At 37.6% G+C, this 14374-nt stretch overlaps 1 protein-coding gene across 1 annotated transcript; it reads right to left on the reverse strand.

Annotated features, from left to right (window-relative positions):
* Positions 1–327: 327 nt before the first annotated feature.
* Positions 328–14077, reverse strand: LOC148938507 (uncharacterized). The gene is made up of 3 exons (XM_089107741.1): positions 14005–14077; positions 12555–12744; positions 328–423 (listed from the first exon to the last, which is right to left on the reverse strand). Exons 1-3 carry the CDS (start codon positions 14075–14077, stop codon positions 339–341), a joined length of 348 nt encoding a protein of 115 aa, XP_088963867.1. The 3' UTR covers positions 328–338.
* Positions 14078–14374: the final 297 nt, after the last annotated feature.

Below are 14374 nucleotides of genomic sequence, written 5' to 3' on the forward strand. Positions count from 1 at the left end.
GATTTTATCGATATAAATTGCGCTCTTTCTTCTGTACGTAGCAAAAATATTTATTTTGCTTTAACTTCCAACAACAATTCTCAAAAATTTGCTCATAAAATTAAAAAATTAAACGATTTTCTCAGAAAAACCACAGGCGATAATACAATATATTTTATATCTTTGCTTAGAAATTTTCCTAGAAAAATCGTACATGAAAAATAGGTTAGAGCAGCTAACTACGATTGTAAGTGAAATCGCGACTGCTAGAGATTCAATTTATTTTTCAAATATAAAACAAAAAACCGAAATCCTTCTTGGTCCTCCTGGAAGAAGAAGAATGAGAAAGTAACTTCCCTTTAATATTTCCAAAGCAAAAATTCGCGAATCGCTTGAGCTTTCTTGGGATGAATTGCAGCAATTTCGGAGAGAGAGGCATCGGAGCTGAAATATAAAATTTGAAGTTAATTAAGAAATAAAAGTATAAAATTCAAGTTGTAGAAGGTCTTGGCAAGCATTTTAAGAGTCACTTTCATGCAACTTAAGCACTATTTTAGTCTAATCATTGCGGCAGCAACCGCTGTAACCTAGTAAAGGACTAAGTCCGGCCGATAGTAGCAGAAAATTTAAAAACACTTTTTGAAAATGAGCCACTTAAGGACTGTGAGGCCACTTAAGGACTACCTTAGTCTAATTATGAAAGAACAAACATAGAAAGAACAAAGTTCAGCCCATAGTAACCAAAAACTTGAAAATGCTTTTTGAAAAATAAAACTATCAATTGAGAAAAAATTGCCCTTTGAAGCTGATTCAAAAATGGTAACTATGATTTCGATTAATCTTATTGGTAAAATTTATTGCGAAAACAAATTTATGTGAATTTCGAAAGATAGCCTGAAAACCCTGCCGAATGGTGTCAGATCAACATGAAAATCGCACTATTTAAATCACCATTGTCGAAAACTCCATACAGAAAAATCAAAACCCCCCACCTTGCACAACAAGGAATATATTTTTTTTTTTTTGCATGGGTAGACTGAAGTGTCCTCTTTCTTGCTTGGTTATTACTTTTTAAAGCAATAGGCGTTAACACCAGCCTTTTCATTAAATCTATTTTTAAGATATTATCTACACTATTTGTTCACTTATTTGCACTATATTATAAGATGTAGTAAAAGACCAGATCTTACTTGCAACATGAATTCTCGGAAGTTTGAGGATTACTCAAACTTTGAAGAAGAAGTGAGAAAAGAAGTGAAGGATTAATTTTATTTCCACAGGGAATGATATTCCACGTCATTCCTGACAGACTTGAATGACACCAAAAACGCGAAGGACTACTACAAAAGAATATGATAAAAGAGATAACTCAAGTTCAATTCCCTAAAAACAAATCAAAAGACGAGAAATAACTAGGCAGTGTCAGAAGATTATGCTCAACCCTGAACAATACAAAATACAAATACAAAAATACAAATACAAAATACAATATACAAAATACAAAAATACAAAATACAAATACAACCCTGAAACAAACACAAAAGAATACGATAAAAGAGAAAACTCAAGTTTAATTCCCTGAAAAAATATCCATCACAATCTAGCGCTCCTTACAAATAAAGCAAAGTTAATTATAAAAACATAAACTAATGTATTTATTTGTAAAACTAATGTATTTATTTTAGCTCTTTCCCACAAGTGAAATATGGTTCACGTTCATGTTCATTTATTTTTATTTCATACATACATATCATTCTAAATACACAAATATCTGGCAGAGAAACAAGATTGTTTTGTAAAAATAAAAACAGTAGCACAGAAACAAATGGATATTCAATCAAAATGAAGGAATGAACATTCGAAGGTTAATTAATCACCACCCCGCAGCAGACACCCCACCACATAATGCATACAAACATTCTAACCAGCAATAAGACAAAAAAAAAGGAAAATCAAGGCTCGGGAGAAACTCCCTCAAAAATAGAAAATAGTAAATAACTAATAACTATCCAAAAGGAATCATTTATTTTATTTTTAAAACTCCAAACGATATATAGATAGATAGTTTATTTTAGCCCACCATTAAACAAAAACATGGTGGAGTATAAGACACAAGAAAGAAAAAAAGGAACAATACGAAAAATGCTACTTCAAGACGATTAAACTATATACACTACACACACTTATAGCTCATATATTACATGCAACGGCAGAAAATCATATAGGTGCTCAAATGCATCTTTTCCAACATCGCTTTGCTGCTCTACCACAACTTCACGCGGATCTGGAATTTGATACTTATTCAAGAGGGGCGTATTCCTCTCGGAAAGCGGTATACATACCAAAACTTTAAATATTTACATAACGCGGACCGAACTCTTAGCCGCTCTGTTTCAGTAAACTATTCCCAAAATGGGGAAATGTAGAGAACATGTGGCAATGCCACTGCTCTATATGGCCTCGCAAAAATTTGCCGGTTATATGAATACTTCAGCTGGGCCAGTTTACCATAACTCACTCGCAAATTTGACACAAAGGTGTCGAGGCAAAGAGTTCTCGTTGTTTTCTTATCTCGGCCGTATGGAAGACCTAAATATTTAAGCGAAGGAGATGGCGTGATGGTAGTACCATCAACGTAGACAGATGGCACTGGTTCATTTTGTTTTGAAGAGTTGAAAACCAGAAATTCAGTTTTTTGGCCATTAACTTGTAGACCAATAGCACTGTAACCAGATACAAGCTTATCTAAATTATCTTGCAGTATATTTAAAGAGAAACTCAACATAAGTAAATCATCTGCGTAGCTTATCAGACTCAGATCACAAAGATCAAGGCTTAGCCCACCAGAAATCCGTTTTGTTAGCTTAGAAGTCAAAGTGTTAAATAGTATCGGACTTAAAACAGAATCTTGTCGGAGTTCTCTCTTTAGTTTAACTGGTGTACTAAGTCTTTCAAGTCCAAGTTTCACTCTTATATAGCTATTGGAGTACCAGCATGATAACACAGCTACTATATGGGCGTTGACACCGGCCTCCAGCAGGGTCTGGAAAACAGCAGACTGGATTACTGAGTTAAAAGCAGCAGAAATATCGACACTGCATATATAGACAGATTACTCAAGTGATTTGGCCTTGGCAAGGATACTTGACTTGACTTACTTGACTTAAGGCTCCTGCCACGTTGGGGGTGGCGTAGAGCGTCGCAACTCTGCTCCTCCAGGTTGACCGGTCTACTGCTATTAGTGGGGCCTCGTTGATAGCAATGTTAGCTATCTCAAGGAATTTGTTGAGGTTATCCTTCCACCTTGTTTGAGGTTTGGCCCTTGGGTAAGACAAGCCATGAGCTTTAGCGTAATAATCTTAGACTTTTCAAGCTGGGGTTGTCATTGGCATATTCAGGAGGTGTTCAAATTCTCTGAGAGTACGGTGTGCTATTTTGATAGAGAATGAAACTTAGGAGGTGATTGTGAGCAACCTTGCGTTGCTTACGAAATTGTCCTATCGGAGTCCCTGGATCTGACGGAGCTGTTCAGTCTTGCCGACGTCTATCGTGCTGAGGATTGTTGATTTGAAAGGCCAGGTTTCTGCTGCATAGAGGAGGACCGAGCTTACGGATGTATTATAAATTCGCATCTTCGTGCGCCTAGATATATGCGGCATTCTCCAGAGATTGTTGAGCCCTTTCGACGATAGACGAGGCTTTTGAAACTCGGCTGCACACCTCTTCCTCTATAGAGCCTTCATTAGACAGCACGGAGCCAAGATAAGTGAAGTTCTTTACAACTTCAACAGGAGCTCCTCAAACAGTTATGTTCTCGGGGGGCGAGACTGGGCTTGGGGGCTCAATTGCCATTATCTTCGTCTTAAGCCAGTTTATTTTCAGCCCCACTTTTGCTGCCTCTTCCTGTAGGACTTCCAGAGCGTATGTCAACTGGTCGATCGAGTCAGCAACGAGACCAAGATCATCTGCGACGTCAGCGTCCTTCAGAACGTGATTACGAAACTACAGACTATAGGACGGGCGATTTGGTGTTCGTTTTATGACATGGTCTATCACGTAGTTGAACAGTTGCAGGTCGACGGCACACCCTTTGTGTACACTGGTTTTGCTGCCAAAGGTTGTGCTCCTTTTGCCGTTGACTTGGACGCAACCCACGGTCTCTTCGTAAAGCTTTTCAAACAACTTGCAGTATTTGTCTAAATAGGATACGCTTTAGAAGTATGTGGGCAAAAGCACAGCTGAGGTGTCAATATAACTTCGCTAAGAACCAATTTTTCCAACACTTTGCTCAACGTACTTGAAACAGTAATCGGCCGGTAACTTCCACACTCATTTGCGTTTTTTCCTTTCTTTCGAGTGTTTGAAACGACCCCGATAAAAAACGAGTTGGGGACGGTAGCACTAACAATACACATCTGAAAAAATAGTTGTAGATGATGAAGCAAAAGCAGGGGAACCATTACACAGATGATTACCATTGACACCATCCAAACCGGGAACCTTACTACCCTTCAACTGGCGAACAGCCCTCAAAACGTCACTCTTAGATACCACAAAATAATTTCTCTTCTTCAAATGCGGATCAAGACGCAATTAAAGTGATTCATCATGTTCCTTTTCCAAAGGAATATCTTTTGACCCAAAAACCTTCGAATAATCTTTTAACCACTGCTCCTCAGGTATCGTAGCACAAGGCTTCCGCTGTTTTTTAAAACTTTTTCCACATTTTTCGAGGATGATGGATCGCCTCTTCCGAGGCAGTTTCTACTTCCTTCACTTTCAGCTCATCCACAAATTCTTCGTATTCTCTTTTTGTTTTACGAAATAGATTGAAGATCAAACCAAGCCCTCAGTTTGCCGGATTTACGCCACATAGAATGCCACATCCAGGACCACTTTTTCGCATGATTCACATAAGGATTGTCACCCCACTTCCTTTTTTTTGCATCTTGCCTGATAAGTGCACTAGGTACAGCTACAGACTCAGCAACTTTTAGCGCATGAGTGATTTCTGCACAGTATGTATTGAGTGCAATCGTGTCATCGCACCCATGAACAAGAAGCTGGAACAGGACTTTTATTTTGCACAGAATTTCGTCACACTTCGACTGGTACAAACTGAGGTTAAGCTTTTTCCACTCGCGTATATTTGTGTACACTGGGCTTTTTGATTTCTCAGCACGACCAAAAGCAACATGAAAATTGAAACTAAGATGATCGCTTCTGGTATATACTGAATCCATATGGATAGGCGAGGGAATGATAAAGTTGGAAAAGACGTGATCAGTATTGCTTGTGCTTTCCGAATTGCGAATGAGTTTGAAGTTTTGATCTTTAATGTAAGGGGATCAGTCACTTGGAATACATGCCTTAAGAACATCTTCTAACTTTCCTTTCGAGAAAGGATCACACTGGAAATCACTGCAGACTCAAAAGCGTGAATTTCCCAGCTTACAGAGTAGCCTTCCAAGTCGAGCGCAAGCCTCAGCATAGTGTTTTCACTACGATCCGTGTTCATGTTAGTTGGTAGGTAGACATTGACTAGCGTGAAAGCACTGGGACCTGGGAACTCGACTGCTATATAGAAATCACACGACTCAAGTTTGCGACAGTCGATGTTTTCGTCAACGAATATCGCAAGTTCACCACTACGGCGACCCCTGGCGCTGGAACGCTTTGCCTCGTGAATATGCGCAGATTTACTCAGTATCGACAGATAGTCCAAAGTTATCGGTAGTTAACAATTGTTTTTGGACGCAAGAAACATTATATGTGAGGCACAGGCTCTTGACGTAGTCCAATTTGGCAGCATTATGGCCATAAACATTTCGGAAAAATATGGACAGTTCTTTCCTTTTCTGGTCTGAGGATAAGCTTTCTGCATTGCTCGTTGGACTGCTGAACACTGTAGACTAAAGCTAGGATGGGTGCTGTTAGGCTCGACATACAGAGCGCACCTCACTGTTTGCACAGTGCCTTTTTTTCTGTGTTTTTTTTTTTCAAGGTTTAACGCTTTGTTGTTTTGTTAATAATCAGTGATAATATTTATATGAATATTCAAGTTCTCCAGGGGCTACACTTAGGCTGTAGGGATCATTAATCAGTCCCTGGAGTTGTGTTTTATTTGTGTGTTTATATTCAATAAAGTCAAAGTTCAAAGAGAATGGCATGAATTTTCTCTACCGTTCTCGTGGGGTCCAGCAGACCTGGAGCATCGCATGCTGCTAGTGCAAGAATCATGACAATTGGAACATATGGACGTTCGGAACATTTGGAACATATGAAACTTTTGGAACATGATAATTTGTAACCTGGGAAAGCATTTCTTGCGTAATCGGAGATGCTGCCAGAAATCAAAATATTTGCTAAATGAAACTGTAAACGTCAATAGCGCAGGGAAAAGTAAAATCCTGTTTCATCTGTCCCCATTGTTACCGACAATTTCCGTTATTAAGAATTCTTGAAAACAAATTAATTAGGTGGCAAAATAAAAATAGGACCTTCAAATGTAAGTATTTCAAACTGCACATCAAAGACAAAAGATGTAAACATCTAAAAGAGGATAGATGAAGCTATTCCTTGGATTCTTATATTTCATGCTCAAAATATATCAACAATTTCCTCCAAAAGGATCCTGAAACTTCAGAGAATTTTGACCTGTTAGAAGAAAATCCAAAGTCGTTTAAGTCAAATCGGTTTATTCTATCCATAAAGACGCAAGTGGCAAATCAATGATGTTGAATTGGGTAGAAAGCCATTTTATATATTTTTTTGCCCCCTCTGTTGAAATATTTGTACCCAGTCGTTGAATTATTAAACCCCCAGTTTGCTCAATTCAGAAAGATCCAGACAAACTATAGGTTCTTTACTGAATTATACAAGCTTGAGGCTTGAAAATAAACTACTTTGGGTAAAAGGACATTTTTAAAGATTCAGCTTATATTCTACACACTAACTCAGACCAAACAATATAACAGTGACAAAAATAGTACAGAAAACCAAAAGAACTAGCCAAATTTTATAGTGGATACTAAAAAGACGCCCTCAACTAGCTGCGGTCTATTAAATTTGACGTTGTCAAAAGACAAACGGCATATTATTGCATATTAGCGACTAATGGAAAGCTACTAAACCTATATTTGTAACAGGAGCGTAATTTGATATGGGGCAGGGGGGGGGGGCCAATTGCCCCTCCCAGATCTTCCCCCCCCCCCCACAGACCTCAGTTTTCCCCCCGAGCCGCATCCGCAAAAAAGAGTCAGTTTTCTATATTATATTTTTATCTTTATGGTATATATGGCTTATTTTTCAGTTTTCACTGTCATTTTGACTTGATTTGGAAAAATTGGCCCAAACCTTGCCCTCCCCCACCCAGGATTTTGACGAAATTGCGCAACTGATTTGCACGCTGGCAAGACTGGCTATAGTTGGAAATCAAATCAATACTGCATAGGCTTCCAGTGAAAGATACTTCTAGCCAGTATCCTTCGAATTAGTATTCTTATGGTTTTATAGAAGTGTTTGAATTTCACTGCTTTCTTTATTACGTAAACCAAAACTTTACAAAATTTAAAGCATTTTTGAAAATACTACAGAATCATAACTGAAACATAACTACTAGTAATGCCAGTTTATTGATGCAATTTGATTCACAACTGATGCAATTTGATTCACAACTGATGCAATTTATTCACAACTGATGCAATTTGATTCACAACGGTTGCAATTTGATGCAATTTGAAGGCATGACCAGATTCAAAATAATATACGTTTTCAAGTTTTATTCGTGAGAGTTTTCCTTAGATTCCCCTAAAAGTTAGCTCACTTTTCATTGGATGTTTGAAAAACTGGGTTTAATTTTCCAAACCTTATATCCCAATTATTTGTCTCAAAAACAGCGTTTTCATTCAGAACTCATCCATTATTTTAGTTGATTAATTATGCCCACTTTTTTTTTTATCTATGACCATTTTTTTTTCCCCATTTGTGATACTTATTTGAGCTCTATTTTCTTTTTACCTTTTGCACAATCCTTTCTTTAATTGTAAATATTATTTTGACTGTTAATTGACATTTTGACTTCAATTGATTTTTTTATTTTTACAGTATTTGACTTAGAATACGAATTCGGTTATTTTTTCCTTTTAGCTAGTTGTTTGCAATAAAATATTATCGTTTTATACCCCCCCCCCCCTCTTCCTCTGTTTTTATTTTGCCACTAATCACATAAAATCCATTTTAGTTCTTGGACATGGATTATTTTTAATGCGTTAAAATTATATTGACCATTTTTATGCTTGATTGATATTTCTTTTGCCTTAGTTTGTATTGGTTGTTTGTTGTTTTTTTGACATTTTTATGTGGCTGCATTCTATTTCCTAAATTTTGTTGTGTTCTTCCTACATAACATTTACCACAAGAACACAGAATTTTGTATACACACCTTTTTATGTTTTTTGGAATCCTATCTTTTCCATTATTCAATAAAGAATCTATAGTTTGTCTGGATTTTTCTGAATTGAGCGAACTGGGGGTTTAATAATTCAACGACTGGGTACAAATATTTCAACAGAGGGGCAAAAAAACAATATAAAATGGCTTTCTACACAATTCAAAGTTATTGATTTGCCACTTGCGTCTTGATGGATAGAATAAACCGATTTGACTTAAACGACTTTGGATTTTCTTCTAACAGGTCAAAATTCTCTGAAGTTTCAGGTTCCTTTTGGAGGAAATTGTTGATATATTTTGAGCATGAAATATAAAAATCCAAGGAATAGCTTCATCTATCCTCTTTTAGATGTTTACATCTTTTGTCTTTGATCTTCAGTTTTAAATACTTACATTTGAAGGTCCTATTTTTATTTTGCCACCTAATTAATTTGTTTTCAAGAATTCTTAATAACGGAAATTGTTGGTAACAATGGGGACAGATGAAACATATTTTACTTTTCCCTGCGCTATTGACCTTTGCAGTTTCATTTAGCAAATATTCTGAATTTTGAACTCTGGCAGCATCTCCGATTACGCAAGAAATGGGCGACCCCTAGCGCTGGAACGCTTTGCCTCGTGAATATGCGTAGATTTATTAAGAATCACCTGAAACACTCCAAAGTTATTGGTCGTTAACAGTTGTTTTTGGACGCAAATAATAATATGTGTGTAGCACAGGCTCTTGACATAGTCCAATTTGGTAGTATTATGGCCATAAACATTTCGGAAAAATATAGACAGTTCTTTCCTTTTCTGGTCTGTGGATAAGCTTTCTGCATTAATCGTTGGATTGCTGAACACTGTAGACTAAAGCTAGGATGGGTGCTGTTAGGCTTGAGACATAGAGTGTACCTCACTGTTTGAGAATGGCATGAGTTTTCTCTACTGTTCTCATGGGGTCTTGCACATTTGGAGCATTGCATCCTATTGGTGCAACCTTTGGCAAGATGATCAAATGACTGATACAGCACTTGGGAATCTGTCTGAATGGAAAGACTTTTATATGAGTAATCAATGAATGATCCACATTTGATTGCTGCTTCTTGTGAATTGGCATCAGCAAAGGTAAGTTTGATTGTCTCAGATCGTTTGGCACTGATTAGTTTGGGGTTGACAGAGAGGATATCATCTTCTGTTGTGGTAAGGGGTACATACTTGGCGATCGCAAAGAACTTTTCCTCACGAAAAGAAGCACTTATATCAGGAAAGGATTTGAGGGAGTTGGCGAGTGTAGCTGCCGACTTGGGACTGTTGATGTAAGCAACCAGACCGGACTTAGTCTGTTGGATATGATCAATGCCTCCGTCACTAGCGTGTCTTTCAACAAATTGCTTCTGCTTGGAACAGGAGTTTATTTCCGAGGTAGGTATATTGGCGATGAAAACCCGGTGTAAAGATTTTGCGGGTTGTGGGAGAGGGGGTCAAACGTTCTGAGACGGAAGCATAGATTTACACTGTTCCATAACGCTGTCAATCTTATCCGTGCATTCTTTAACTTTCACACACAAAGTTGTAAAAGTGTCTTGTGGACTTTTCGGTATTTCGGATAATTTCCAGACGGGGAAGCGCGTCTTAAACTCAGGGAGAGAGCTCAATAATCTCACAGTATCATACATGTCACTTACTAGCGTTTCTCTCAAAGCCTGACTACGTCTTTCTTTCACATACTGTTCATCTAAACTATATGCTATCTCGTTCAGTTTTTCGTGGCCTTAACGAATAGCCTCCATAGTAAAAAACTTCACCGCTGTAGTCACTGTTGCATCTTTCGTTACAGCACCTTGATATCGCAATGCCGTTTCTATAAAGTTCAATACCGGCACATAAACATAAATGTACCCAGCCATGGTTACGTCACTGCCGTATCTATTCCGTAATCAGTCCGTTAGCAAGCACAAGTTGTTATCCGTAGGGCAAGTTAATAATTATCCAAGAGTGTATAATTATCTACAGAGGAGGGGAAGCGACGATTCCCGTTCACCTAACTCCCGCAATTTAAGGAAGGTTCCTCCCGGCGGGTAAACCGGCTCTTGCGACGGGTAACCCTCCCTCTACTGCCCGCTGGGTAGGAAAATTACCCTCTCTTTTTTTCGGGTATTTCGTCTCAAATTTGGGCACACCGAAAAATAAAGCACTGACGATGTTGTGCGTAGATAGCCAATTACTGACAGCGTCGCAATGATAATACAAATCCTTCCCATAGGACAATGACAAACTAAAAGTAACTGCTAGGAAGAATATTTAATATACAATTTATACACTTCGTAGAATACTTAGTGAGAAAAGACGCTGGGAAGGAAGAAAACTATAACGAAGTGCCTAATTTTCTTGCCTCTGAAGCTGAATTAAATGGGATCTGAAAGGATTCAAGTAAATAAGTGGACAGTAATTTAGTAACAAGAGCAAAATAAATAGAACGCAGAGCTTCAAGCATCAAAATGAATTCTTACGGTGCACAATACCCATATTCCTTCCACGCTTCCACCCTACACTATTAATATATAGCTTCTAACTTAAGTTTGAGTCAACTAGCACACCTACTTAAAACTTAAGAATACTTTTTCGCGTTTGTGTTGCAAAGGTAACAATCTTCTGATTGAATGCCTTCAGTCGGGAGCGCAATGCGTGGTTAGGGGCAAATCATTCAACACTTCCCGTGTTTTCCCCCTATATTTCTTCATGTACCTATTTAGAGTTATGGTCGACTGTGGATGAGCTTCCAAAGTCACATTATTGACCTCCGTTCAAGACTGAATAGCCAGCGACACCAGGACTCGAACCCCTGACCTCAGAACTTCAAGTCTGGAACGATAGCCACTCAGCTAGGACGGCTACAGCACACCTAGATAACCAATAATATAAACACTTTATATCTCTGTACTTGACACAGAATACTTAATCAGCTTTAGACATGAAAGTACCCGTGGTGTAGGCAAATATACCATAGCCGGAGTTTTCAAAGTCTTCAGAGCTACCCTATTTGCCTTAAACCATGCTAATAGTCTATAGAATGCCGAATTGACACGGTCTTCATCATTTTCAGAAAGAGTAGAGGCTGTGTCAAAAGCGAAGAGAAGGGTCAGCCCTAGATACACAACTGAATTACTAATATCATTAACATGGATTAAAAACAACAGAGGGCCTAGAATTGAACCTTAGGGTATTCCAATTTTAATTGACTGGTTCGAGGACGGTGATATAACTTCGCCCCCCCCCCCTCAATTATCTGAAATCTATCACTTAAATATGACAAAATTATCGATTTAGCCCGATCACATATAGCATAATTCGACAATTTTTCACTTCAAATCATACTGCAGATAGTATCAAACGCTTTCCGTAAATCCACGAATATAGAAGCAACAATCTCATCCTGCAGTTTTAAATACTTACATTTCAAGGTCCTTTTTGATTTTGCCACCTAATTAATTTGTTTTCAAGAATTCTTAATAACGGAAATTGTTGGTAACAATGGGGACATATGAAACCGATTTTACTGTTCCCTGCCGTATTGACCTTTGGAGTTTCATTTAGCAAATATTCTAAATTTTGAATTCTGGCAGAATCTCCGATTAAGCAAGAAATGATTTCCCAAATTACAAATTATCATGTTCAAAAGTTTCATATCTTCCAAATGTTCCGAATCTCCATAAATTCCAATTGCCATGGTTCCAAATTTTTCAGGATTAAATTTCAAAATTTTTCTCTTTAATAGCTAAAATGTAGAATAAAAATTGTATGTTTAATGAAAAGGGTCCATGGTTGATCTAGCAAAGAAACATGCAGAAAAATTCCCTAGAGGCCTTGCAACTTAGAACCAAATTTAAAATTGTTCCGAGGCTTTTGGCATACTTGTTTAGGCGGAAATTCAGCGAAAGGACGATAGCAGAAATTCAGCGAAAGGACGATAAGAGACAAACTCGATTCTGCATATATATAGACATATAGGCATATATACATAGTGTATATATGAATATGTATATAGGCACACGTGTTAGCCAAAATACAAAATTGCAAAAGCAAATCAGAGAAACTACTGGCAAATTAAGCAAATAAACAACAATTATAAATCAAAAAATTACCTTGCCAAAAATGCTTTAATCGACTTGAAATATTTGACTAAAGACAGAGCTGTAATAAAAGGTACACCGGGAATACAGAGGAAAAAATTAACCATATATTCTTCTTTGCCAGATAAGGAAAAATCCTTGGTACCATAACCTTTGTGACTTTCACGCTTTGCTAAGAAGCCTATAATAGCAGCAGATTCATCTATAAATGAAGAAAAAATACTTTATTTCCCGAGAAGACGAACATCAGAGAGTTCATATTAAGGAGCTAGCATAGATTTATGCTTTTTTCAGGTTTTTCAGGTTTACATTACGTATTTTATTAGGCAGTTTTTTTGTACCTTTTTTTTCAGTTTTCACTTGCTACGGGGGGTGAAAAACAGGTGAAAAATGGTGAAAAACAGATTTTTCAGGTTTACAGCATTTCTTTAGATATTTTTTTCTCTGGCCATTTTTTTAGTTTTCCCTTGCAACTAGGAATGAAAAACTGGTGAAAAACGGTGAAAAACAGCTTTTTTCAGGTTTGAGGCATTCTATTAGGTTTTTTTTTCAGTTTTTGACTTGCTACAGGGAGTGATAAACAGGTGAAAACAGTGAAAACAGATTTTACAGATTTACGCCATTTTATTAGTTTTCTTTCACGGAGTTTTTTTTTCAGTTTTCACTTGTTACAGGGGGGGGGGTGAAAAATACGTGAAAACAACTTTTTCAGGTTCACGGCATTTTTATGCTACGGGGGGGGGGGGAGGGACAGGTGAAAAACTTAAAAACAATTTCGGGTTTACGGCATTTTATTAGGTAATTTTTTTCATGACATTCTTTTTATTTTTTATTTTTTGTTTTCACTTGCTACGGGGGATGAAAAACAGGTGAAAAACAGCTTTTTCAGATATAAGGCATTTTATAAGGAAGTTTTTTCACGACGGTTTTTTTAGTTTTCACTTGCTACGGGGAGGGGGGAGTATATAAGAGGAGGAATAGTGAACCTCCAGCTAAGGATATTCTACCATTTAGATTAGAATAGTGTCTTCGCTATGCTTCCCAGCCATTCCATTCCAGAAAAGGTGACAACAAAGTGCCATTTACGTAGGAGTTGTAAGACGAATTTATAAGAGGCAATAGCTTTTAGTCAAACCAGTAAACATCTTTCGGCGATCCTGCGGTATCCTCCAAGCCCTAGTAAGAGAAAATTTAAACTTAGCAAACTATGTAATGCTAAGGGTTATTGCTGAATGTTTTTTTTTAGTAATGATTGATTTGAATGTCCTTGCATCCTCCCACCCCATTTGGGGACGACCTGCTTTTCGTTTGGCTCTGGACGGTTCACCGACAAGGACAGTCTTTGGCAATCTGTCATCCTACATCCACAGAACATTTCATAGCCATCTCAACCTTTCTCACATTATAGCCCTATAAGGCGGGACTGAACCACATTTTTCGTAGAGGTTACTGTTTGAGATACGGTCAGTCAGTCGGATAACCAAAGCAATCCCTAGGCAATTTCTCTGGAAAACATCTAACAAATCCACCTCCATTTTTGGAGCACTTCATGCTTTGGAACCATACTTAACTCCCGTCACCACTTTAGCTTCCAATATTCTAATCTTGGTTTGCAGAATTATATGCCTATTCTTCCAAACTTTTTTCAACTGTGAAAAAACACCCCGGGTCTTGGCTAGGAAAGCAAAGCTGTCCAAATGAACAATCTTCTTGTTACCCAACATCATCTTTTCACTTTCACTTAGTCCTAGTCTTAGCAATTTATTCTTCTTGACATTAATTTTCAAACCTATTTGCACCTTGAACTCACAAAACCCTTAAAACTTCATTCA

This window comes from Artemia sp. Qi Xiang Cuo, unplaced genomic scaffold (assembly GCF_049724085.1).
Source record: "Artemia sp. Qi Xiang Cuo unplaced genomic scaffold, ASM4972408v1 HiC_scaffold_3198, whole genome shotgun sequence".
Taxonomy (NCBI): Eukaryota; Metazoa; Arthropoda; class Branchiopoda; order Anostraca; family Artemiidae; genus Artemia; species Artemia sp. Qi Xiang Cuo.